At 52.6% G+C, this 26,108-nt stretch overlaps 9 protein-coding genes across 9 annotated transcripts; 5 read left to right on the top strand and 4 right to left on the bottom strand.

The window, feature by feature from the left end:
* Positions 1-1,088: 1,088 nt before the first annotated feature.
* On the top strand, positions 1,089-2,004 carry ACET3X_004338 (uncharacterized protein; the record flags this gene model as incomplete). Its single annotated transcript, XM_069450531.1, has 3 exons — positions 1,089-1,118; positions 1,623-1,743; positions 1,949-2,004. 3 exons carry the CDS (start codon positions 1,089-1,091, stop codon positions 2,002-2,004), a joined length of 207 nt encoding a protein of 68 aa, XP_069308316.1.
* A 33-nt stretch (positions 2,005-2,037) lies between these two features.
* Positions 2,038-3,248, top strand: ACET3X_004337 (uncharacterized protein; the record flags this gene model as incomplete). The annotated part of the gene is made up of 4 exons (XM_069450530.1): positions 2,038-2,155; positions 2,204-2,546; positions 2,598-3,154; positions 3,205-3,248. 4 exons carry the CDS (start codon positions 2,038-2,040, stop codon positions 3,246-3,248), a joined length of 1,062 nt encoding a protein of 353 aa, XP_069308315.1.
* Positions 3,249-7,707: 4,459 nt separating this feature from the next.
* ACET3X_004336 (uncharacterized protein) lies at positions 7,708-11,684 on the top strand. Its single transcript, XM_069450529.1, has 6 exons — positions 7,708-8,124; positions 8,177-8,221; positions 8,286-8,934; positions 9,000-10,433; positions 10,485-11,236; positions 11,285-11,684. The coding sequence occupies exons 1-6, from the start codon at positions 7,927-7,929 to the stop codon at positions 11,450-11,452; spliced, it is 3,246 nt and encodes a 1,081-aa protein (XP_069308314.1). The 5' UTR covers positions 7,708-7,926; the 3' UTR covers positions 11,453-11,684.
* A 449-nt stretch (positions 11,685-12,133) lies between these two features.
* ACET3X_004335 (uncharacterized protein) lies at positions 12,134-13,885 on the top strand (the record flags this gene model as incomplete). Its single annotated transcript, XM_069450528.1, has 4 exons — positions 12,134-12,896; positions 12,984-13,216; positions 13,268-13,362; positions 13,417-13,885. The coding sequence occupies 4 exons, from the start codon at positions 12,134-12,136 to the stop codon at positions 13,883-13,885; spliced, it is 1,560 nt and encodes a 519-aa protein (XP_069308313.1).
* Positions 13,886-14,213: 328 nt separating this feature from the next.
* On the bottom strand, positions 14,214-15,897 carry ACET3X_004334 (uncharacterized protein; the record flags this gene model as incomplete). Its single annotated transcript, XM_069450527.1, has 5 exons — positions 14,214-14,247; positions 14,292-14,506; positions 14,562-15,139; positions 15,205-15,715; positions 15,769-15,897. The coding sequence occupies 5 exons, from the start codon at positions 15,895-15,897 to the stop codon at positions 14,214-14,216; spliced, it is 1,467 nt and encodes a 488-aa protein (XP_069308312.1).
* A 380-nt stretch (positions 15,898-16,277) lies between these two features.
* ACET3X_004333 (uncharacterized protein) lies at positions 16,278-17,940 on the bottom strand (the record flags this gene model as incomplete). Its single annotated transcript, XM_069450526.1, has 2 exons — positions 16,278-17,187; positions 17,240-17,940. 2 exons carry the CDS (start codon positions 17,938-17,940, stop codon positions 16,278-16,280), a joined length of 1,611 nt encoding a protein of 536 aa, XP_069308311.1.
* Positions 17,941-17,974: 34 nt separating this feature from the next.
* Positions 17,975-18,491, bottom strand: ACET3X_004332 (uncharacterized protein; the record flags this gene model as incomplete). Its single annotated transcript, XM_069450525.1, has 3 exons — positions 17,975-18,047; positions 18,100-18,211; positions 18,392-18,491. The coding sequence occupies 3 exons, from the start codon at positions 18,489-18,491 to the stop codon at positions 17,975-17,977; spliced, it is 285 nt and encodes a 94-aa protein (XP_069308310.1).
* A 1,945-nt stretch (positions 18,492-20,436) lies between these two features.
* On the top strand, positions 20,437-20,776 carry ACET3X_004331 (uncharacterized protein; the record flags this gene model as incomplete). The annotated part of the gene is made up of 3 exons (XM_069450523.1): positions 20,437-20,463; positions 20,512-20,697; positions 20,756-20,776. 3 exons carry the CDS (start codon positions 20,437-20,439, stop codon positions 20,774-20,776), a joined length of 234 nt encoding a protein of 77 aa, XP_069308309.1.
* Positions 20,777-24,139: 3,363 nt separating this feature from the next.
* ACET3X_004330 (uncharacterized protein) lies at positions 24,140-25,470 on the bottom strand. The gene is made up of 2 exons (XM_069450522.1): positions 25,227-25,470; positions 24,140-25,181 (listed from the first exon to the last, which is right to left on the bottom strand). Exon 2 carries the CDS (start codon positions 25,105-25,107, stop codon positions 24,259-24,261), a length of 849 nt encoding a protein of 282 aa, XP_069308308.1. The 5' UTR covers positions 25,108-25,181; positions 25,227-25,470; the 3' UTR covers positions 24,140-24,258.
* Positions 25,471-26,108: the final 638 nt, after the last annotated feature.

Below are 26,108 nucleotides of genomic sequence, written 5' to 3'. Positions count from 1 at the left end.
CCGCTGTACGCAGCATGAGCTGTCCCCCTATTCAGCGGCGCTCATGTCATGGATGGCCATTGCTCCCACGTGTGGTTCGTGGATCCTCCCGTCCGTCTGACTCGTGACTGTGCGCAAGACGTGAGGGTTGAGACGAGAGCTGTAACTCTTGATGCATCATCCTAGAAGGAAGTGGTCAAGACAGGAAGATGCTTGCCAGCAGTCGAGACAGCATAAAGAGGGTGCGACTGAGCCATGGTCAAAGGACAAACTAGTGATTGTGATATTAGCGGGACGGATATAGGGTTTGTTATAAGCGCAACACGTTCATAAGTATGCGAGGTACTCCAGCGCGGGCATAAGTCCAGCATCCACCCAGACGTGAGGCAGGATGATCGGAACGCACGACTCTTGCCCCAACCGATTGCAACGGCAGAAAGGCGAGGCGAGAATACCTGGGAAAATCAAAAATCTGATGGCGCAGTGATTGGTCGAAGCACGCGAGTCGGGGAGATGAAGGAGCGACGGAGGTTTGGCGAATGTTCACGTTCTGCAGCGCTAGGCCGGACTAGGCTTGAGAAACATCGCCGCCCCGGTCTGAGCGTCGGCTTGGAAGGAAATCGAGTGGCTGGCAGCGCCGTGGTGCAGAGCATGTCAGCGCTGCTAATAAAGGTAGAACAGCAGCAGATGCAACGATGCAGTGCAAGGCCGGGTCCTTGCCTGTGGGTGCAAGACACCATGAGTGAGAGACGGAGGCCAAACGCCCCAGGGTTTCAAGCGTGCCTGGATGCTCGTGCGTCTCCGAGCGTCAGGCCCTCTTGTTACAATGGGTCCTCATTTTCCATAAACCTTCTAGAAGCGGAACTAGTCAGATTCAAGCGGGACGGGAGTTACGGGAGTCGCATCTGGCGTGTTCTCGACAGCGCTTCCATGTCGAACTGTGTGGTGCAAAGGAGGCTGAGAGGGGGGGGGGCGACACCAGGGCCTGCAGCGAGAGGCGGGAGAGGTGCAGCAAATAGCTGCTGTGCCCAGAAGCCAATTGCAAATCACGACTTACGGTGAGCGAACGCGTGCGAGGCGCGGACGAACAGGCGGGAGGGGACGCGAACATGGCCGGGCAGGCAGGCGTAGGAAGGCCCGTCAGTTGTAATAGGTCTTGCTGCACGATGGCGGGCAGGCCAGAAGTCGTCGAGATCGCGAACCAGCAAAGGGGAATCGGCAAGACGTGTTAGCGATGCTAGTCGTCGCAACATGGACAGGTCGGAGGGTTTGGTGGTAGTGGTAGGGTGGCCCGGGTCAGGCTAGCACTAGCAGCAGCAGTAGAGCTGGCGTTGCTTCCTTTCATGGCTGGCATGGCACGATTCGGGCAAGCGCCTCTCCTTTCGCGGCCTTCATCAAGCCTTCTTACTTGCCTCTCGTTCTTTGCTTCTCCCAAACGTCAATCGACGCTCTTGCCGGCATAACATCGACCCATTCGCTGTTGTGCAACTCGCGGCACTTTTTTTCGCACCGCCTCTTGTTTCTTGCTGCGACACACAGTCAGCGAGTGCGCACGTAGAGTTGCTCTCCCCCACCCCCCCCCCCCCCCCAGCCGATCCACCCCCGAGCCGACCTTGCAGCAACCCTGAGACCTCGGAGCCAAGCGAGCCTCGTCGTCTGCCATACGCCAGCCATCCCTTCGCTCTCGTCCGTCACCTCCATCCCTTCCGCATCTGATCGCTGTACATCGACTCCTGCCATTGGGGGTACGCTTTGTAATAACAGGTGAGCCATTCCTCCCCCACGACGCCATTGCGCCTGCCTCGCCTGCTCTGGGACCCAAGCGCCGCCGTCGAGTGCACAGCAACCGTCGGCATCGCCTCCAGTCGGTCTCGCCCGTCTCGCCCACGGCTAAAGTCGCCAACCTTTTTGCACTCGCACCACCACCACCGCCGCCTGCCATTGACCTCCTATTGACACGGCCCTCCAGATTTCCGCATTGGCCGGCCTCGACGGAACATCACCACGTACCTTCCTCCACCGTAATAATTACCCCGGACACCGTCGCCTGCCGCCATCATGGGTTGCGGAATGAGCACAGAGGAGAAGGAGGGCAAGCAGAGGAACGAGGAGATTGAGAACCAGCTCAAGCGCGACAAGATGATGCAGCGCAACGAGATCAAGATGCTGCTCCTCGGTTAGTATCGCGACGCTGGTCACGTCAGCAGCCTCTAACAGCGCGCAGGAGCCGGTGAATCCGGAAAGTCGACCATCCTCAAGCAGATGAAGCTCATCCACGAGGGTGGCTACTCGCGCGACGAGCGCGAGTCGTTCAAGGAGATCATCTTCAGCAACACGGTGCAGTCGATGCGCGTCATCCTCGAGGCCATGGAGTCGCTCGAGCTGCCGCTCGACGACCAGCGCGCCGAATACCACGTCCAGACCATCTTCATGCAGCCCGCACAGATCGAGGGCGACAGCCTGCCCCCGGAGGTTGGAAACGCCATCTCAGTCCTGTGGAAGGATGCCGGTGTGCAGCAGTGCTTCCAGCGCTCGCGCGAGTACCAGCTCAACGACTCCGCTAAATAGTGAGCCATCCTTCTCGCCATGTGCGCGCGCAACACTGTTAACAGCTATAGCTACTTCGATTCCATCGACCGCATCGCTGCGCCCGACTACATCCCCAATGACCAAGACGTGCTCCGATCGCGTGTCAAGACGACTGGTATCACCGAAACAACATTCATCATCGGCGATCTCACCTACCGCATGTTCGACGTCGGTGGCCAGCGATCAGAGCGCAAGAAGTGGATACACTGCTTCGAGAACGTTACCACCATTCTCTTCCTGGTCGCCATCTCCGAGTATGACCAGCTGCTATTCGAAGACGAAACCGTCAACCGTATGCAAGAAGCCCTGACATTGTTCGACTCCATCTGCAACTCGCGGTGGTTCGTCAAAACATCCATCATCTTGTTCCTCAACAAGATCGATCGCTTCAAGGAGAAGCTGCCCGTCAGCCCGATGAAGAACTACTTCCCTGACTACGAAGGTGGCCCAGACTACGCCGCCGCATGCGACTACATCCTCAACCGATTCGTCTCGCTCAACCAACACGAGACCAAGCAAATCTACACCCATTTCACCTGCGCTACAGACACCATGCAAATTCGATTCGTCATGGCTGCTGTAAACGGTACGTTTTCTCGACCCCCGGTATACGCAAAACTTGCTGACATTTTGTAGACATTATTATCCAAGAGAACCTTCGGTTGTGCGGTTTGATATAAGCGCAATGGCGGTGGGATAAACGAACATCTTCCAACTGATCTTGGATCACGGGTTGCATGCCTCATGTCCTACATCGGCGTTTGTGGACATTGCTTTGCATGCTTGCGCTTCTTTCGTCGAGAAATGGTTTCGTTCTAGGCCCGTGTCGCTCTCTCTTTGATACCCTGCGGGCGGGCTGAGGAGGCCATGGAACACTTCCAGCGAAGCGACTTTTCATCCCCTTATTTCTTTAACGTTTTCTTGGGCCCCAAAGAGGGATTGGGTATCGAAACATGTCCCTTGCTACAAAGATTCTTCCAACAGGCGAGCAAGGCCGACGTTTACGGCGGCTCCCAAAAGAAGTTTTTCTCCTAATACTACCTGTTCTTTCGAGTCTGTCTATTACCGCTGCACGTACTTGTTTTCTTATGGTGTGGCAGATTGCCCTAGTATGTATACAGCATGTGTGAGATATGTAGTGAAATGATGAATTTCTTTTTTCTGACTTGATCCTCTGCATCCATGATTCGAGAGATGCACTGATCACCGCTTCTTGATTACGACGATGATGGACCCGTGCGACTGAATTGTCAGCGAATTGTCAGCATAGGTCCCAACTCAACCCAGCCGTCGGTGCTCACACACCTTGCAAAGGCATAATCGCCCAGAAACGCGGGAGCAACCATGTCTCCGGAAGAAACAAAAAAACAAATCTCGCGGAACAACTACGGACAAAGCAAGGGAGCCAACATCGTGCACACCCACACGAAAATCAAACCCTTTTGCCAACCCGACACCTTGGTCTCCTGTGTCTGTTCGAGCGCAAACTGTGGGGAAGTCGAACACCTTGGTCACCCTTCTCCATACTATTCGGGCCGCATCGGCTGCTCTTGCCTTGCCTTGCGGCACAGATCGTTCCCCGCTGCGATGCGATACGATCATTACGGCTATTCTCACGATGGGACGTTGCGGTGCGACCGTTCAGTCGGTCTCACTCAGGTCACGGGCCTCTGCAGTACGTGGCTAATAAGCGGGTGTGATGTACGTAGCCCAACTGACGTCTGGGTTGAGTACGTACGTCCTTGTTGGTCCACATAACCAATTTTGCAGTCGGACGAGGTACGAGGTGATGATCGACGTCTTTTGCGCGTGTTGATTGTCAAGGTGAAAGTGGTTGGGTGGATGCGGTTAGCGTGATGCAAGGCTGGACGCCGAACATTGGAACGGTGCTCGTCTGGTCCTCTCTTTCTCTTCCAACATCGCTATTTGCGAATACCGGTAATTCGTGTTTGTGTTCACTACGTCGGCTTTCGACTGCACTCGCTAGATTTTTACTTCGCTTATGCTTTATCTCATGCACGGGGACGAAGAGCGGCTTCCATCTTCCATCTTCCAGCACCGTACCGATAGATTTAGGGTGGGTAGCAAGAGCTTTATGATCCTTCGGTGAGATACCGCATCCAATTTGATGGATAGAAAAAGCCGCGTCTTTCCACGGAATACGTTCGTGCATGTTGTGGCCTAGGGCAGAGTGGTGGGTGAGTAGGTGTGGTCGCGATCGTCCAGATACCTACTTGGTCAAGACAGACGCACATGCATCCATAGTGTTTGTCACAGCGCCCAGCCTCAGTCATACCGGATAAGTGCGTCTGCGCTGAAATTACGTATGTCCTTCTGACTCGAGGTCTGACATGCTCCTTGCATATCCGTGGCGAATGGAATTCCATAGGATAGCTACCTGGGTAAGACGGTGAGTCGGTGATGGCGGCTGCATTTACGTGAGGTGCCATTGAAGTTTCAGTCGTTCTCCAAAAAATTGAAGACGAGGCCGAGATGGCCAGTATTAAGCTCTATATCTATCCCATTTCCTTCGATGCACTTTGTTTGTTTTTTCCTTTTCCATAAGGGAGTTTTTTTCATCAACATTAGCTCGTCGTACCTAGAGCCTTGTCTTGCTACATCATGCCCGTGTCTGGACATAATTAAAATCCCTGATACAAGCATTCTCTGTTCTCTATTCCTACTCACGTTACTACTACTGCCAGCTTGCTCTCCCCTTACGTGGCTGAGCATGGGTTTGTATATACTCTCTTGGTGTCCTACTTCTACTAGCACACCCGATTTCTCCATATAATCCTAGCGTTGAGACACGGAGGCGGGTATCTGCATTGTCACTCTGGCTCTTCTGTCCTTGGGTAGTCTGAATCTCCAATCACGCATGACATATCATGCCTCGACCGAAGGTTCAGCGTAACTGTTGGTTTACAAGCTATCATATGTTTCACTCACTAGCGTCTCCTACTAGACTACATAAACCCGCTACCTTACTTGTACATAGAATCAATCACAACTTCTCTCTTCTTATTCTACAGTAACGCAGCCCCGAACTGCTTGCGAGACGGTCAAGGGTGTTCAAGACCAGCAGACATGATCACCAAAGTCCCACGCGACCGTTTTCATCATTTCCAATCTCGATGCGCTTGTGCAGCGATTCGAAACTTTTCTATTTCTCACCTCTACACGGCTATCTGCTAGCACCTCTCACGTTTGAGGCATCAACGTACTCCTTTTGACTCTACAGCCATTACGATGCTGGCTTCTGTACCAGATCACTAGATCGCTTACCTTATCTATCGAAGTTGCTACGATGGTTTGTCCGGTCTCGAGGAGGCTATGGATTCAAGGAAGAGGGTACGAGTGCATCTTCCAACCCGTAGACTCTATGCCTTCTCCCTTCTTGAGCTTCGTTCTCATACATTTTTGGATGTGTGTTTCTCTTGTGGACTTTCACATGTGCTGACAATGTAAATAGGTCGTGGCTGCCACGTTCGAAAGTGCCGAGGAGCTTATGACAATCTCGCCGCTTGACTTCGGAGAGAAAGCGAAAGCCATTACGCACTCAGCTCGAGGAGGACAATACTAACCCTTTGCGTCTCGATGGGTTCTGTGCAAAGGTCGCTGCAATTGATCATGACCTTTGGCTACCACCGTGTCTACCATTTGCAATCACCATCATGCCAACTACACATGGTTTCAACCCGTGATGCTAGCGAACACATTATCATGCATCCGCATCCCATGAGAATGTCCGTTGCTCTTTCGAGTCTGGAAGAGCTCCACGAAAACTCTTGAACAGGTAGCTCTCTATCGGCTCGGGCTGTTTGCCGCCAAGTACATGCAAGAGGGAATGAGCCCCCTGTTGACGAGTCAAATCGTGATTATGGAGAAGCCGCCAGTACTTTCTACACTTTGACTCACTCTAGTTCAGTGGGAGTACGTCAGCCACACCACCAGCCACGTCATCAGCCACGGCTACCGGAACGGATGGGCGGACGATCCATGTGGAGTAGTTGAGGTATGACGTCGCTGGCATCGGCGTTGGCGGATCGCGACTGCCGGTATTGTACCTAAAAAAGGCTCCACCATGGTTAGTTTGCCCTCTTTGTTCTGTGTCGCAATCTGATACAGCTTGTCTGACGGCACGCAAGGCCCTCAAGGCCCGCAGTCGAAGTGGCGGCAGACAAAAACTTGGCGAATCGGGGACTGCGATGGGTGTCACACAAGTTACAGGTTCGGAGCACGAGCTCCCGGCTGACAAGATAGCCAGAACATTTTTGTGGTGGCCTGGTGGTACATGGAAGTTGGAGTGCTGAGTTGTTCCGAAAGAGGTGGAAGTAGCGATGAGAGGGAGCGGGCTGTGCAAGATACCCCTCGTTCGCATGTACCCCGCTACCTTTGGAAGGTGGTCGGCTCTTTGGAGTAGACACAGTAAGGTAGTGTAGATGCGGTTAGAGGTTCCTGTAACAAGACGGGTCGCGTAGAAGTGCAGGCTACCAATGGTACATGTAGCTCGAGTTGGAGCGGCCCAGCATAGTTCCGGAGCATCTCAATCCAGACAGGTATCCGCGCTACACAGGCGGTGTTGTTGGTGCGGAAGCCGTCAGCGCGAGGCGTTGGTGAGACAGACAGGACGGGATGGCATTTGCGGCATTTGTGACAGGCTGGACAGGGTCGGCATATCTAAACAGCGGGCGGCTGCTCGGATTGCTCGCAGGGCAGGATTGAGGGGTCAATGTCGACATGTCGCTGATGAACGGCAGGGCTGGTTAGGGCTGGCCATGGCCGGTCCGGTTGGGTTGCGGCTGCTCTGATGGCGTCGAGTGGGTTCCCAGTGGGGTCTGGATACGGTCGCCGCAGTTCTCGGCCTGGAGGGCAGGCGCGCCTGAGTCGCCAAGAGATGCAGCAATTGGCAGAGGGCGGCATTTGCTTATTGCACATGTCTTGGGGCGCTCTGCATAGAAGCCAGGCATAGCCGTCGATCAGGCATGGTACTGTACTGTACAAGACATGCACATGCACATGGGCCCAGCCGCGATGCCGGCAGGCGCTGCTCCTATCCACGCCGCAAGAGACAGATTGCGGGCCTGCCCTCCTTCAGCTGTCTGTCTGCGCGTGCCCCAAGTACCGGGGCCAAGGTATGCTATGCGGCGGCCCCCAAGCTTAATTCACTCTTCATCTGGGCCGCCGCCAGCACTCGCGTCGCATTGCATCTCTGTTTCTCCCGCGCCCTCTTGCTGTGACTTTCTGCATGTTCTGAGCCCCATTCTGCCAACCGACGGCGCGACGTCAAGCAATCCCTAGGCACTTGGCTACCGCGGTTCGGCCAGCAGGTTCCGATTGAACGCGCAGCCTGCCACCATGCCGCGACCTACATTTACCAGCAAGCTCTCGCTTCCGCACCGCCTCAAGCAGCAAACCAGCTACTCCACCAGCCCCAATTCCAATCCCAATTCCACCCCACCCTCTGTTGCTGCCAGCCGCACGGGAAGCCCCAAGCTACGCGCCATGCCAGAGCAGCCAGCACCCGGCCTGGTCTTGAGGGCGACTGTCATCAAAGTGCGCCCGTCCGTGTCTTCTCCCCCCTAACCCACAGCTGACATGAATGCAGGGCAGAAACCTCGCTGCAAAGGACCGGAGCGGCACCTCTGACCCCGTGAGTCCCTCCACAGCCACGTCGCTGCCACCACGCATGCCCCCTCTAACCACAAAGTCCACAGTACCTCGTCCTCTCTCTCGGCGACGAGAAATTCACCACGCCCACCATAAACAAGCAGCTGAACCCCGAATGGAACGAGACGCTCGAACTGCCCATCCTTGGCGAGCAGAGCCTCCTGCTTGAGGTTGTCTGCTGGGACAAGGACCGCTTCGGGAAGGATTACATGGGCGAGTTTGACGTCATACTCGAGGAGCAATTCCAGAACGGACTCACACAGCAGGAGCCACAATGGTTTCCCCTGCAGTCGCGGCGCTCAGGCAAGAAGAAGTCCGTCGTCTCCGGCGAGATCCAAATCCAGTTCTCCCTCATCGACCCCGTCAACCTCGCCGCTACACCCGAGCAGATCCTACAGAAGTTCTTCGCCATTGCAGGACAAACACCAAGCCCCGATGAAGACGAAGGCGAGCTTCTCATGCGCGGTGACAGCAACCTTACCGACGCCGAAGAGGATGAATCGAGCTCCGACGAGGCGCAGGACGAATCGAAAAAGGCCGAAAAGCGGGAGAAGCGGAAGAAGAAGCTCAAGTTGGCCAGGCTAAAGAGAAAGGCCAAATCCAAGACCGGCTACGAATACTCCAGCAATGGCGATATAGCTGGTGTTCTCTTCCTCGAGATTCAGAAGTGTACCGATCTGCCACCGGCACGCAACGGCAAGTCCCCTACCCCTACCCTCCCTCCTGGCGGTGCGCTCTTACACAAGCTAACACGTCCTCAGTGACCAGGACTACCTTTGACATGGACCCGTTCGTTGTAACTTCGCTCGGGAAGAAGACGTATCGTACCAAGACCGTCAGTCATAACCTAAATCCCGTCTTTGACGAGAAACTTGTCTTCCAGGTTCTACGGCATGAAACCAATTATTCTGTCAATTTCACCGTCATCGACAAGGACAAGTTCTCCGGCAACGACTATGTTGGCACCGTCAACTTCCCCCTTGAAAAGGCCGTTTCTACAGCCCCACAGGAAGACCCAGAGACGGGGCTATATAGGCTACCTGAGCCATCAGACTCTCCTGGTCTCTCTCCTTCAGAGTCTGGCAGCTCGAAAAAGTCCCGCTTCCGCATCCCCATATCTCGCTCTGCTTCAACTCACAGTCTATCTCGTCTGGGTCGGCCGTCTCTGAAAAAGGAAAACTCGACAGGCTCACTTTCTGTACAAGAGCCGACCAATTCGCTCACCCCAAACAACGCTGCAGCTGACTCCAACGGTAATCTTGCTGTAGCCGGCGACGTCAACATAAACCCATCCGCTGCAGATGACGAAGACTTGAAAATGTACACACTGCCATTGGAGCTAAAAGACAAAGAGCGCTGGGGCAACAAACACAACCCAACCCTCTACATTCGCGCAAAGTACCTCCCGTACAAGGCTCTTCGACAACAGTTCTGGAGGGCTATGCTCAAACAGTACGATGCCGATGAAAGTGGTCTTCTCGATAAAGTAGAACTGACCACCATGCTCGATACTCTTGGCTCTACCCTGCACGAATCGACCATCGACAGCTTCTTCGAACGTTTCGCCGAAGCACACAATGGAGATCTTCTGCTTACGTTCGACGAAGCCGTCATCTGCCTTGAAGATCAACTGCAGGCCACAGAGGCAAGAGATGCCCAGAGGTCTGGGTTTGCATCAGGCACACAGACTCCTTCGCTGGCATCTGGAATGCTCACGCCCATCAACAAAAACAGCTCAACAACGTCCATTCCAGTGCTTGAAACAAACGTCTTGGGCAGGGAAGGCGAAGAAGGCGACAACCTGCAGATCGACGATCTTGCGGACGAAAAGGGAGAAGAACATGTCATTGAGATCCGAGAATGTCCCATCTGCCACCAGCCAAAGTTGAACAAGAGGTCCGATGCTAACATCATTACACACATTGCTACCTGCGCCAGTCAAGATTGGAGACAAGTCAATAATATTGTTATGGCTGGTTTCGTCACTTCAAGCCAAGCGCAGCGAAAATGGTATTCCAAGGTCATCACCAAGATTTCGTACGGTGGTTACAAACTAGGCGCAAACTCGGCAAACATCCTTGTCCAAGATCGTCTTACAGGTCAGATCAACGAAGAGCGCATGAGCGTTTACGTACGTCTGGGTATTCGCTTGCTCTACAAGGGCCTCAAGTCGAACAACATGGAGAAGAAGCGAAGTAAGTGGCCAAACGCTCTTGTACTGAATCCATCATGCTAATATGCCGCAGTCCGCAAGTTGCTCAAGTCTCTCAGTTTCAAGCAAGGAAGGAAATACGATGACCCTGCTTCAGCAGCTGAAATTGTGCCCTTCATCAACTTCCATCAGCTTGACATGTCTGAGGTATTGTTGCCAACAGACCAGTTCAAGAACTTCAATGAGTTCTTTTACCGAGCACTCAAGCCGGGCGCGCGTCCGTGCTCTGCACCTGATGACCCCAGAGTCATCGTCTCGCCGTCTGACTGCCGAACCGTAGTCTTCAATACGATCGACTCAGCACAGGCCATCTGGGTCAAGGGCCGTGACTTTACCATCGAGCGTTTGCTTGGTGATGCGTACCCCGAAGACGCGAAACGCTATCATGGAGGCTCCCTCGGTATCTTCCGACTTGCGCCACAAGACTACCATCGGTTCCACATACCTGTCGATGGTGTCTTGGATGAACCAAAGACAATTGAAGGAGAGTACTACACAGTGAACCCAATGGCTATCCGCTCAGCTCTGGACGTATACGGCGAGAATGTGCGCGTCGTAGTGCCCATAGACTCGGTTGCACATGGCCGTGTCATGGTCGTATGCATTGGCGCCATGATGGTCGGCAGCACTGTCATCACGCGCAAGAAGGGCGAACATGTCAAGCGTGCCGAGGAGCTGGGCTACTTCAAATTTGGTGGAAGCACGTTGCTCCTTCTCTTCGAGCCTGGTCAGATGAGATATGATGAGGATCTTGTAGACAACTCCAACTCTGCTCTGGAGACTCTGGTAAGTCCTGTCGTTCTTGCAGTCAATACGTGTTACTAATGTTGATAGGTTCGTGTCGGCATGTCTATCGGTCACAGCCCCAACAGGCCAGCTTACGTCCCCGACATGCGCAAGACCAACCCTACCAATGAAGAGAAGCAGGACGCAAAACGCCGCATCGAGGGTAGCATGGCACCCCCAGGCGTGCCAGGACCCATGCCTGGAGCTGGGATGTAGAATAGCATAGGAAAAGGAATACATAAAACGGAAATGGGCAGGCTTGGATATTCAACATTGTTCTGGTGTGTGTCTAAGTGGAGTAACGAGGTCATGATGGTAGGGGAGCATACAGATCAGCGACATGGGTAGTCGCTTGTTCTCTGGCGTTTTTTTTTGAGCGACTTTGCTTTGGTTGTCTACAAGGATGTATCATTTGCATCTATACTACAGAGCAGTTGGTTCGCGTCCTGTAACATCATGTTCATCCCCTGGAAGATTTGGGTTGTGCTCAAGCTCAAGCTCGAGCTCAAGTGACGGACGCTCGTCGATGTGGGATGCGCTAATGCCTCACTTGGACACGCTAGTCCCAAAACCATTGTTTTGATGATGCTGGCGACAGGTGCACACACCAGCTTCCTTGCTCCCGTGAGACGACCGTTCCCCTCCACGCCCGTCGCCTAAGAATATTCGTATTATCGCCAAATCATTTACGAGCCTGCGTACAGATAACGCAGGCATATACCGAGTCGCACGCGAATCACCATCGTACACGCTGCATAGCCCGCCCTGTCTACGCCCGCCCGTTTGTCGCGCCAATGCACGCGCTTTGACCGAACTTCAACTCCCCGAAACTCCCGTGACGCAGCAACTGGACTCATGACTACCATCTTCGCGCGCCCACCGCTCCAATCGCTTTCCATGGCCACAAACCGACCGACGACGCGACGAAGGAGCGCAAAACAAGCCTTCGAGGACGACGATGCGCCGGCGCCAAAGAGAGCAAAGGGCGAGGTGAATGGGACGAACAAAAAGGCGACTGCTGCGCCAAAGAAGACAGCAAAGGCAGCTGCATACGACGAGGATGACGACGGCTTTCAATTTTCGCGTCGCACGTCGTCGCGAAGGACTACAAAGGCACCAGCTGCGCCAGCACCACCACCACCAGAACCAATACCCGAGGAAAGACCAACGAAGCCTGCGCGAGCTGTCGAAGCGCAACCCGTCAAGCCAGCTGCGCGGAAGAAGAAACAATCAGTTGCGGCAGCCGATCCAGAATCTTCAGACTCTGGAAAGCGACGGCGATCAGCGCGCATATCTGCCGACAGTAGACAGCTAGAAGTGCGACCAAAGTCCACAGAGCCTCCTGCAACAAAGATACGCACCAAGAAAGCTGCACCATTGGAGAAAGAGAGGAAGAAGCAGGTCACACCCCCGCCAGAAGTACAACTTGAGCCCCAGAGCACGTATGGAGTTGTACAAACACCAAGACACAATGAGATACAGGCCGCGAAGAAGCGCGATCCCAACGCCCAAAAGATCATGCTGCCTTTTGCCGACACACCAGTCATAACGAGAAACAAGGAAATGCGCAAGGGCGGCAACAAGGACGGGTCAAGAAGGAGTAGCACAGGCTTGCGAGGGAGGAGAGCAAGTTCGCTAATAGACAGCGGACAATCGAATGGTGAGTCTGAACACAATGCACAGACGGAACCCCCTAATGGCATGCAAAAGCGCCTCCAATAGCTAGTGAGTACTGACAAAGTCGCAGCGCTACCCCATTCTGAAGTCGAAGTACGGGATTTCTACAAGTACATCGAGCAAAGTCTACCCGAACCACGGCGGATGAAGCAGCTTTTAACATGGTGCGGATCGCGAGCACTACCAGCGAAGCCATCGGGCGACGTTAAGAACGCGAACGCCATCATGGCTGCGCGAGCGATTCAACAAGAGCTTATAGACGACTTTGCAAGCAAACCTGAGCTTTCGGACTGGTTCAGCAGGGTACGCGGACGGACTTCAGTTAGACAAGAATTTGGGCTGACTGTTGTATAGGAAGAAACAGCACCACCTCTAGTGGTGAAGAAGCCGAATCCCCAGAACGAGATGAACAAAGCCAAATTGGAGGAGCTGGAAGACGAAGTCAAACGGTATGTCTTCAAATCTCCCCACTACACGAACGCACCATACTGACAGCGGAGTAGCCTCGAGGATGAGAAAGCCGCATGGGAAGCCATCGCATCAACGTCGAAAGCCAACCTTCCTCCACCCGCACCTTCGATACCCACTGCGCCACCTGCACTATCGGACATTGATACATCCCTCCTCGATCCCGACCAAGCCGCCATAATTTCCTCCCTCCAATTATCACAACAACAGACCTCACCACAACCGCCGTCATCAGCCTTCACATTCACATCGCCTACGGCACTACAATCACACCTTACATCACTCGCCAACTCACTAGAACCACACATAGATCTGTTTGCAGATGGTGTTCATAAGATCGAACAGTATCGCGCTACAGCAGAACGGGTGGCTGATTGTGTGCTAGGGACAGCGGCAAAGAGGTTAGAGGAGCGAGATCGGGAAGCAAAGGAAAGAGTCGGCACAGAGGGAGTTGGTGTAGGCGACATACTGAGAGGCCTTGCAGGTGTACTCGGGGAGCAATAGACATGCAAGCATATGCTGCAATCAAATACAAGAATTACCGATGGGAACGGACAAGGACTGGTGTCCGAACAGACAACTGTCTTATGAAAACGATCTATGTGGCTCTTTCTTCGGCCTTTTCACCTCGTCCAGGAGACCTACCATGCAAGCATTTTCGTATGGTGTTTGGGTGTACGCGGGAATGGATTGGGAGAGAACGATATACCCCTCTGTTTTATTGGCTTTCTATATAAATCCTTTTTGAGCAGGAATAGTTGCTTGCTTGACAGATGATGATTGGCTCTCGGTTCTTGCAGCACACACAGACCTTCAATGACCTTCCTATTGCTCAGCTCATGCCCATATTCATGTACATCTCTTTGCTAACCCCCATTAGCTTCTAACGCACCATTAGCTTCTAACGCACCATATAGCCAGTCTTCCAATTTCATCTTCTAGATTCAAGGCAAATCCTAATGTGATGCGCAGGAACAGTATGCGCTGTTCTAGGTATTTAAGGACATTGATATGAGTGTCAATGAGCTGCATCGAGGTGCGGCCGAGTAGTTGGGACCATGCCTCATCCGAGAGGATGAGTTTCCCAGAGCTGATCTGACCAGTTTCGTCGACAAGTGCACCGAGCTGGAAAGCATCAGGAATGAACCCGTTTGGTTTTGGAGAGTTGTAGCTCACTCACTATTCTGGGATTGATCCTTAGTTTGACCATCTTATCACACTGCTTACACTCAACCTCTATGCTGTTGGCGAAAATAGGAATTCCGCAACACTCGTTGCTCATAAGCATATTTCGTTTATGTATCGTGACGATGTTGAGCTCTGTGATGATAACGCTGAGGTAGCCAACAATAGTCTCCTTGGATACTTTGTTTGAGAGCGAGCGAGCGACATCATCCACATCCGCAAGAGTATACAGTGCCCTTACGGTTGCAGTTTTGAACTCTTCTACTAAACTGTCAGCGACAGGAAAAGGCAGATTGACATGTTCTTTCTTCGTCATTTTCTGTGCTAGCGCTCTCAGTCGTCGTGCGTCGCCCATGTCTGGGTCGACATCGATGCGTGAGTTACCGCTCAGCGTGAGCTTGGCCATTTTCTCGATCCGCCATCCGGGGTTTGAGATGAGCAAAACTGTTTTCGAGGGAATGAAGAGAGACGCGGAGTCGCACATGGAGGAGTACAACGTAAGCTGACCGTCTGCCGTATCGTCAAAGATGCCCATGGAGATGAGTTCGGAGGTCGTGCCGTTGCGGTTTATGTCTGATTATTGAGTGAGCCAAAGGTCGAGAGATGATTAGACAGCACGGGGTCTAGAAACTACGCACACTTTTTCCGCGCTCCGATACTTTTAACACATACCAGCAACTTCGGCTCGTCGACATCATACCCACCATCCGTGAAGCTCTTCAGTGTCATTAGTCCAGTCAACACCTTATCATCCCGTATGCCATACGGCCTCTTGAACCTCGTCCCATCGTCACTATTCTCGTGTACCATAACATGGCAGTTTCTGTCACCTTCAGGAAAGATGGTAGTAAACATTGGGGCAGTATTCGGAGCCAAGGAGTTGAACTCGGACGAATTCGAAATATGTGTCGTCCACACACTGAGAAGCTGGCCAAGCTTGAGTCTATACTGCGTATTGTTGTACCAAATGCGTACAGTAAGTACACCAGTGTCGTCTGCAAGAAGGATCTTGATGCATCCTTGAGCTGCTTTGTGTGATTTGCTCGGTCTGGTTTGGTCATGGAAGTTGACGATGCGGCCCATGAGAACGCAGTTGCAGGGACCGGGCTCGAGTGCACCTAGATCGGCGTCTTCGTAGTCAAGAGCGGGCTTTCTGATGCATTAGTGGTGAGGTAATTACGATAGGGTAAAAAGGTGTGTACAGCCCATGCACTGGCCGCAGTCGCTCCTGACGAGGTAAGAGCGGAATGCATCTCTTCTGTGGTGAAGCCATCGCTATTCTTGGACATTGGTGATGGGAAATATGACTGGATCGACGATGGGGCAGGCATTTTTTCGAATGCAGGTTCGTGTTGAGGAGATGAAGTTCTCTGCAGTGTCAAGGATAGTGTTTAGGTGAGGTTCGGGACAGGAGCGTCCCTGCCGCATTCGTGAGACACAATATTCGCCTGACTCCTGATGAAGAAGTCGCGCGTGTTGCTGAGTCGAATTGCGGCGCTGCAATGCAAATACTGCTTGGCATGGCCCGGTAGTACTATCAGGTCACAAGTGATCAGACAAAATTGAAGTAAACAGATTTTCTATTGCTTTAAAGAGAGTAGTGAGTTGGTCAAATCACGTCGTAAGCCACATGTGCCTCTAGAGCATCATGCCATATGTGCTGCCCTTCGGTTCCAATCGATGTGTTGGAGGCGAGCCACCGTGCATCCATCTAGAAGAGCTTGTGCTCCAGGGTCATGTCGTTCTCCGGCTCGAGACCGACGCAGGCGCGGAAGATGTTGGTGAGAGCTGCGCGCTGTTTGGCAAGGGCGTTGACAACGGGTGTGCCAGGAGGGGTGAGCGGAGCCTTGAGCATGTAGCTGAGGACACTGAGAACGCTGTGGAAGTTGTTGAACTTCGCGTCGCTGGCCCCAGCGCTGTGAGCCCTCCACTGCACACGAGTCATCATCTCGGCGACGAGAACGAGGTCGATGATCAGTGGGGAAGCTAGGAGAGAGTCCTCGCAGACGTTGAACAAGCTGATGGTCTGGTGACCGTCAAGGAAGATCTCGGCGTAGTACTCATCCAGAGCACGCTTGTCATCTCCAACAGCGGGCATATACTTGATCACCACACAATGGTCAGGGTGCTCACCGTCCTTGTACAGGACGTTGTTCGCAGCAACCATGTCGTCGACAACGTTGGATTTGGAAATCTCCTTGGAGCGGAACTGCTTCTGAGAGCTAAGATTCATGCCGTCGTTGTTGCCCAGGTGGTTGTACGAGGCAATGGAGGTGAGCTTGATGCCGGCGCTGATCATGAAGTCAACCAGTGCAGACTTCATCTTGGTCTGACCAGATTTGAAGTCGTCGCCTCCGATGAATGCATTGTGCTTCTCAGCGAGCTGGATAGCACCAGGAACGAACGTGTTCTGAGGAGAGCCGTTGATGAATGGAACGCCCTCAAGGATCGAGGCAACGGCAAAGACGGTGGAAGGAGAGACCTCTTCGTGACCAGACTCAATAGCCTTCATCAGATTGTCCGCTGTGTCGTTAACGCCCTCAATGATGTCGGCGTAGCGCTCAGTGTTAGCAGTCCATTGCACAATGACCTTGTCGAGGTTGTTGGTAGCCTTGAAGTCACTTGACTATCGTTAGCCAAGGCAAGAATGCTGTGCGGAAGCTCTCGACTTACCGGATGTCCTTGCGGATCTGCTCAACATGAGCCATGGAGGCCTTGGTACCCTCAAGCACATTGTCGGCACGCTCTTCTTGGTTGGCAGCAATGAAGTCCGGGTAGTAGATGCTGGGAAGGGGCTTCATGGCGCCCATCTCCTTACGCACAAGGGACTTTAGAGACGGCGATAGAACCTTGGCGCGGTCCATGGCTTCAGCAAGGTTCATCCCGCTAATGTCCCACCCACCGACAACAAGGTCGTTGGGGTGGACCATAGGCAGGAGGTCATGGAATGGAATGTGAATCTCCTGGCCAGTCTTGCTATCGACGCCGAGCTTGGTGGTAGATCCCATGATGACCGAACCATAGTAGTTAGCGCCGCGCTTGCCCTCCTTGGTCTCCCAAACGAGGTTTCGCTTGTTCGCAATGATACCAGCGGTGACTGTAGTGCCGTTGTTGCCACCCCAACCAACCAGCATAACGCCGGTCTTGGGAATCTTGCGGTCGACCTTGAAGTCGTAGAGCGTGTCCTTGGGAACAGCCACATACTTGCCGTCGGCGTTTTTGGTAACGTCGGTGGTACGGTAAGTGTACTTTGACCGGATGGTGTCCTCGGTGTACTCTACATTAGGGGAGCTGACAACAAAGAGATCCTTGGGAGCCGTCTTCACATCGAACCCATTCGCATGACCGACGCCGTCTTCTGCGTGTGGTGCCATCTTTGTAATTGAAGTTCTTTTTGAGTTGGTGAACTTAGTTGCGGAAGTCTAAATCCGACGCTGCCCCAGAGGGAGAAGTGCGTCGGCCGGCGAATGGGTTGTGGATCCTGTCAATTGTCAGTATAAAGTGACCCCATGGGGTTATAGCGGGGCACCTACGAGCTGAGGAGATTGGAAAACGTCTTGACAGCTGGGCAATGGCCCGGGGAAATCTGGGTGTGGTTGATAGGAGGGAGAGAGATTGTAAGCTTGACAGTTGGCTGTTGTCTATCTACAATCGGTGGTGTGTTGTGGTGGACGAGGAGACATGGAGAGAAGGTGCGATATAAATGCCTCCCGTGTCCCGGCTGACTTAGCAATAGTCGTACGTGATCGATCCCGCCTGCTGCCGGACAGCGTGTTCACCCACCGCTTCTTTGCCTTTACCTCTCAGACTCCCCACTTTTCGTACTACTGTATGTCGCCGTAGCCTTGTTCGGTATGTCCAACACCAATGAGCGCGCAGCAGGGTGTTCGCGATAGTCGCCATGCCCCACTGTTTCTTCCACCATCTCAACATGCAGCAACGACGACCGCAGTGGGCATGGTGACTGTGTAAGCGACCCGGACGAGAGCGCTCTATGAGCCTCAAGCGAAGGTACATTGCATGGACAGTTGTCATCGCGTCCTCGAGTGTTCCGCTGTGGGATTTTATTATTTCCTCCTATGAGGTACCCTCTTCAGACAGGTACTACGTAGGCATCTATCAGATACAAGCCCCGCTATCACGTGCTCCGTACTCCTGCGTAGAAAAGGACCTCGGGAACTTCCAGCCTGTAGTGGACGCCTCAGGACTTTCCACGCACATGCGAAAACACGTCTGTCCAAGAAACGACAAGCATGGCATTCGGAGGACTGTGAGCCACGCATCGTTTCAAGGCACAGTGGTGTCGTCAGTCGAGCGCGACGGCAGCGCTCGACACGTTTCCTGCGTCAAAAATGTTTACAGAAGGAACGGCACGCGACACCATCCGCAACTCATTTACGTACAGTGGCTGCCATGCAAGACAGACACTGTTGATAGCTGACCGATGCTGCTTGTTTGCGAAATATCTACACGAAACCAACACCACTTCGATATTGTCAGCCGTAATGGCAGACACATTCAGAACCAGACCCTGAGATCGCTTGCAGGAACGACCAATGCGGCAACCTGCATGTGAAGCTTGCTGATCGCCAATCAGCCTCGCAGTTCGCCATGGGAACCATGTCAGCACATGCAGTGCTGGCAGGGAGAGTGTCATCCTCCAGGGGCAGCAGTTGGTGCAGTAGTATGCCTTCAATTGGGTTGAAACTTCTGGCTCTTGCGACAGATCAAGCACTTTGTCTCGTGGTCCACACCGACACCAAAAGACGATGAACGAGAAACTGTTGACGTAGCGAAAGGGGCGCTTAAGCCATGGATAATTGCTACATGCAGCGTAGATCAACCAACGAGAACGACGCCGAATATGGCCAATCACGCCGAAGAGTAATGTCCGGCCTCGGTGGCTTGATAAGGCATGGGCAGCAGACGACCAAAGCCTCTAGCCACCTGCTCGCTGTTGCAGGACTTGGCTTTACGGTTTTGGCAGCGTTGCTGCCGCTATTTGCGACGTCCTTGGGCTTGCGAACTCTGTTGACTCTGGTCCGCAGACATGACGTTTTGTATCGGCGATGGTGCTGCGCCCGAGATTCCGTCGCTGACCATGGTTTCATCCCAAGTCGCCGACGCTGGGACAGAGGGAACCACACGATTTGCCCAGGTACAAGCCGTCGCTCCGTGCGCGCGCCTGTCGAATCATGGAAACCAACTCGCTCGACCTCGCGCGCCACTTTCCAGAGACGCGCGAGTTACGTGATGGATACACGCAAAGAAAGCGATTGGTGTGGTTTGCCTCGCGCGATTGGGCTTTTGGCTCTAATTGCCGATCAGCCTTGTTGTGCGATGCGAGCTCTGTGTGGTCAACGCCCAGACACGGTCATAACCGCTTTTTTGATCATAATTCATTAGCATCAAAATACCCAACATTGCGCGTGTCGATTGTGGGGCTAAACAGCCTCTTAGACCGCAGGACGCAGAGGCGCTGGCTTTTATCCCGCTGCCGTCCCTGAATCCTAACCAATTCGGAACCATGCCTGCATGCTTCCCCTGATTCAGCAAGGCCCACCCACACCGTTTCTGAGGATCGGACAACCCTGTTCAGCTTTGTTTCTCGGTCTGTCCATCTATCATCCGTCCTCGAGGACTGCCGCATGACCTGCTCCTACTTCATGTTACTGACCTCCATATCGCCTTACGAATTAACACCGCTGGACGTGAACGGCCTTACATTGCATGTCCAGGCACGAACGGCCTTGGATTTCTTCCTCGACCAAGCTCTACAAACACACTCAAGATGGAACGAATGAGCACTCTTCCGACCATCAAGTGTTCATCTTGCGCTGTGGACATTGATATCCTTCATTTAGCCGACCATGTTTGCGCAGCAGCAGCCCCATCGGGTGAGTACATTACGGAACACTACTATATACACAAGCTCATCAATCCAGCAACGCCAGTTCCCGAGCCCATGTCCCCCACCTCAACTGTCTCTCCAGAATCTCCACCCTCCATCATCTCGCCGAAACTCAATCGCGCAGCAACTTTTGGTGGACCAACTTTTAGCAACAGATCGGACCGTCTACCGCAATCGGGTCGCATGCCTCCTCCTCCACGAATTGATTCAAATGCAGCCAGTAAGCAAGCAGAACAGAGGACCAACGTCACTGCTAGACTTCGTGCTGATTTTTCCAGACAGACCATTTCGACCGCTAGAATCATCACCGATGACTAACCAAGGTGATGTCAGAAGTCGGTCTCCAGGTTTAGCACCACCAAAGTCTCCGTACAAGATGAACCGCAGCGTGACAAGTCCTGTTCCACGATCCATGGCACCCCCGTCGCCCGACTACAGCTCGAACTTGGACTCTGCCTTTCCGCGATTTCCCTCCAAGAACAATACTTCCAAGAGTGCCAAACCTCAACCGCGAGAACACTTAGAGCCCTACCAACAAAACTATGCTCAACCGAGCCCTCTTTTTGCGCCATTAAGCCCACGGTTCGACGGCGGAGTAAATGTGACCAAACGCATGAACAGCATTGCGCCAGGGCCATTTGATGGTACGGCAGATCGAAGGCCAAGCACAACAAGTGCAACAAGACAACTTGCGGAAGATGGACAAGCACTTGGCCACAGGAGGACGGGTACACAGGATAGTGTCGGGACCAACAAGAGCATGCCGAAACAGCGCGGGTCTGTAGCGTCGAATGCGTCACGAAGTTCGGCATACTCCAACCGTAGCTTAGGCCTCCCATCTCGCCCGAAGCCAGGCATGAGCGGTACCGATGCTTTGCCACCGCTACCAACCACATCCGAACAGGCCGAAGGTATTGATGCTTTCTTGGACCGGTTACAGAAGGAATCTACGAAGCCTTCTCAGACACCTCAGGAGAACTTGTCAAGAGAAGATCCATCACGACAAAATAGTAGAGAAAGGAGAGAACCTCCGCCGAGGCCCAGGAGACCGTCAGAGAAGGATCTACCGCCATCGGATATGACTGATCTGCAACATCCAGAGTTCATGTCTCTACCGAACAATATGTTCCCTTCTCGAGGTTCAAGCCGAAGCGGCTCAGAGAGCGATATGCCCAGAGGCCTCGCGCCATCTCACGCTCTACGTCCGCCGCCACTAGCAGCTTCTGGGCTGGGTGATGCATCCATGAATGCGCTTCACACGCCTTCGGACTCTGGCTTCTCGGATGATTCATACGCCAGCTCTGGCTACCGAAGCGTAGCAAGCTCGAGATCAAGCCCACCAGAGTCCGAAGCGGCCCACTCACGCCAAACTTCCAAGATCAGTCGACCCGGCAACATTGTTGATGAGGGTGTTGAAAGAAGCGCAAGCCCAGAATCCTATGCTGAAGCACGGCCTGTTCGAGCACCTCGAAGCTACATGAGGCCTGATGGTGCTGAGCCATATCCACGTGCGCTCTCACCGGGATATCGCCAGGACACATTTCCGCCCGGAGGATATGCAAGGTATCCAGAGTCACCAATGGATCCCGCCATACAGATGGGTGCGCCGATGCCGCGCAACACGTTCGACAGTGAGCCGACATCTCCGCAGGACCCAGCGGAAGTCAACGTAAGCCCACCGAGACGTGTGGCCGATCCTGAACCTCAGCAACAAGAAGTACGCCGACCCAAAGCTGCTAGCAAAGGCAATTGTCGCGGATGCTCCGAACCGATCATTGGAAAGTCCGTGAAGGACTCCTCTGGTCGCCTTACTGGGCGCTACCACAAGCACTGTTTTGTCTGCAGGACGTGCGCTGATCCCTTTCCGACAGCGGAATTCTACGTCTTTGAGAACTCACCATACTGCGAACAGCACTACCATAAGCTCAACGGATCTTTGTGCAATGCCTGCAACCGCGGCATCGAAGGCCAATATCTCGAAACGGACCTGCGTCAAAAGTTTCACCCAAGATGTTTCACATGCACGACCTGCCGCATCGTCCTCCGCGACGGTTACTTCGAGGTCGCTGGCCGGCGATACTGTGATCGACATGCGCAAAGTGCCGCAGCTCCTCCGAGGAGCAACCTAGGCCCGGGCAATTACAGACCGCGAAATCTCCAGAAGCGTGGTACAAGACTCATGATGATGGCGTGAACTGTTCCCTTCTCACGTTGCCATTGTTGCTTCTTCTTTGCTTATATTCTGCTTTTCCTTTTTCACGTCCTTTAGCGATCTGGGTTTTTGGGCCTTTTGCATGAATATTCACCCTCTTCATTCTTTCTGATACCCGGCCAGTCCGCTGTTACTTTACCATCTGTTCTGCGTTATACCCCTTACTCTATCCACTCGCTACACCTTATAATTGTCTTTTGTATCGGTGTTGAACGATAGACAAGCACCGGTTCTCGTAGTCGCGTTGGGTGGTACTCGATATACCACTTTTCGTTAGACTGGCTTTAGTCTCTGGGAGACTGATCTTACTTTTTTTTATCACGAGGTCCGACTGCACGTGTACATATCTATGTAGCATACTTAATGTTTACTGTTCATTGCGGTGAGCTGATCAATATTAATCAGAAGACTTGATCGTGTTGCTTTTTGAAGCAGACTCAGCGAATCAATACCAAAGCCATGCAATCAACTGTTTCCCGAAGCACAACCCAATGATCACTGCCAGACAAGACCTCCACCAGGGGACTCGAAGGCGGCTATACACAATGGTGAATCGTGTTGCTTTATCATGTGTTCGCATGTCATCATCACATTGCATGACACATTATTCCATTGGAATATATGAACCGAACAGCTGGAAAATCCCACGAATGTAGGCGGCCGTGGAAGAGGGCGCTCCTATCAGCATTGAAGGTCGTTTGCCGCTATGCTGGTGTTCACACCTACACCTAAGAGCGAGAGCCCACTGTTTGGTCAATCACTTACGTCTGCAACCTTGATATCTCCATCCAGTAACCTCTACTGCAGTACTGTTTTGCACTTGCTATAGGCTTACACCTTGAATACTTTAAACGCTGTCATACTTCAATGGTACACGAACATAGAATATTCAATCAAGAAGCGAAGTATATATACATGTCCTCCATGCGCTCCAGGATTTCTTGTATAACAGCCATACGTCTTCTACTACAATCTAGCTACAGCAATAAGCAACAGCTTCCCCTATCCGACTAAATCAAACACCACCAATTGCGTACGAATATGTATCTCATGGACCAGTTCCTTTGGTATTCAACAAGTAACCCCGATTCCCTGTCTCCTCCTACATCGTCGCCACGTTCAGACCCAGCCAGCTTATATGACAAAGCACAACCTGCAGTCCTCCTTCCGGTAGGTTCTCAGATTAGGAATATGCATGTCACAACCGAACTAATATTCATATAGAAGGGACTTCAGCCTAGAACTCCGCCTCCGTCACCACCGCCGAATCCGCCTAACTCTCCCAACAATCGACTCCAAGAATTGGATTTGATTTCCAATAGTGGAAGTCTAGTTATATCGTGTGCCTAGAAGCTGAGTGTGGAAGGGTACGGTTAAGGGAGTGGTATATGTCGATGATGATCATGCTGGGGAACATAGTGGATTGAATTCAATGAGATTGATTGATGACTCTGCAGTACTCGTTTGGAGTTTGTGGTTCTCAGCCTTGCCCTGTCTTACAAACGACGATATCCCTCGTCATGGTGTTATGATGCAGACGAACGTACCATACTACTATCCTAGCGAAGCTTACTTCCAGGCAATAACCACCCATTGACTAGCCCTCATCCATACTTCCTCTCCAACCTTCTTGGTACCCTTCTGTTCCAGGATATACTTCATCAGTAGGTCGAAAGCTTCGTCCCACCTCTCACCATCCGTCTCATTCCAGCCGCCTATGTGACCCAGATACGCCCAAGACTTTTCTGCCCAGCCCCTCAAGTCGGTAGTCTTTGCCCACGCCTCGCTCTTTTCCACTTTCATGTTCTCCTTTAAGAAGCCTGCTTCGAACATCACTTTCTGGATCTGCTGCCCATCTTTCCATTGTATAGGGGGTGCTGGGTAGGGCTTTCCTGGGCGGAGGGCTTGATGTACGAGTGCGAAAGGTGGTAACCAGGTGACATCTTCCCAGCAATTTACTACCGCTATACCACCGGGTTGAAGTGTGCGGTAGATTTCTTTGGCGCCATCGAGGCCATTGTCAGTAGTAAAGAAGATACCGATGTTGTTGATGGAATGCGTAAAGTAGTCGTCAGGAAACGATAGATTCTCAGACTTCTGATTGGACACATGGATCGGCCAGGAGTTCTTCTCCGCATCCGATTGAAGCCTGTCGAGGAAGACTTGGTCGATATCTGTGGCGTATATCTTCAGATCGGATGGTGTATTTGAGGAGAGAATTATGCGAGAGACTGTTCCGGCACCACATGCGTTGTCGAGGATGACCGAGGTTGGAGGCATGGGTGGGAGAAGAGACAAGTTGTGAGCTGCGAATTGAGAAGTAACGGCGCCACCTGTGGCTTCGTACACATCCACCTTTTTTTCACCTTCAAGTAAGACGGCGACTTGCTTTGGTTGGTGTTTGGTGTTAAAAGCCATATCGGCGGTTTCAAAGTTCTGTGGATGTAGGTATGCTTGGGTGCGATTTTGATGTGTTGAGCCGCAAGCAAAACCTTAGAATCGTCGGTATCAGCCTCTTAAGTACTGATTCTTCTTACTCAACTGTGGATTGGTGATTGTGCTATAAATGTCGATTCGTGCGTCTGTCAGGCCGCAAAGAACTTAGTCAACCCTTTCACGTCTTACGCCTTTACCTAGATATGCGGGAAGGCCAGCTTGATTGGTGGATTCTTAGGCCGTCACACGTAGTGCTTACTTCGGGGGATACATCATTCATTCCCTATACAGATCTAGAGGGTTCTGACCGCAGTCAGGCTCTTACTATGATAGACGACTTGGATGCAGTGGCGGACTTGTCCGGGGCTCGAGATTACGGAGCTCGGAGGAGGCTGGAGCGGATGACGCACTCCAAGGCTCGGATCCGAAAACCCTCACGCTAGAGTCCGCGGCTCTCATCCCTCATCTCTCCAACAATACAGTCTCCTCGGACCTAGTACAATTCTCAATGCACCGTGTCAATGACTGCTTTTCTCGAAGCTTCGTGGTTCGTTCCCAGTCGATATTGCCCCGCTTACAAGGCGATGACCCACGCGAATATGAGTGTCCGCCTGCCTGATAACCAGAGGTTACGCCAACAATACCTACTCGCCCTACTCACGCAATGAGACAACTACTATCTAGAAGTATGAGGCGAAGTACGCTGTATTGCGTTCTCGATAAATCGACGTGAACAGTTCTCAACTGCCCTGTGCTGATATCATAGCGATATACTCTTATATTCATGACGCGCGAGAGAAAGATTTGAAGGAGACGGATAGTGGTTCTTGACATGTTGAGAGTGTTGCAGACGAAGCATGGTCTTAGTGGAATGACACACCTGATCTAAAAGGACAAACAGAATTCTCGTCGCAAGCGCCGGCACATTGGAACCTCTATATTCATGGGCCTGCAGGCAAAGGCTTTCAGCCTGTCACAATTCC

This window comes from Alternaria dauci, chromosome 3, assembly GCF_042100115.1.
Source record: "Alternaria dauci strain A2016 chromosome 3, whole genome shotgun sequence".
Classification (NCBI taxonomy): domain Eukaryota; kingdom Fungi; phylum Ascomycota; class Dothideomycetes; order Pleosporales; family Pleosporaceae; genus Alternaria; species Alternaria dauci.
Note: the sequence above shows the minus strand (reverse complement) of the source record. Positions and strands in the feature narration are given on the sequence as shown.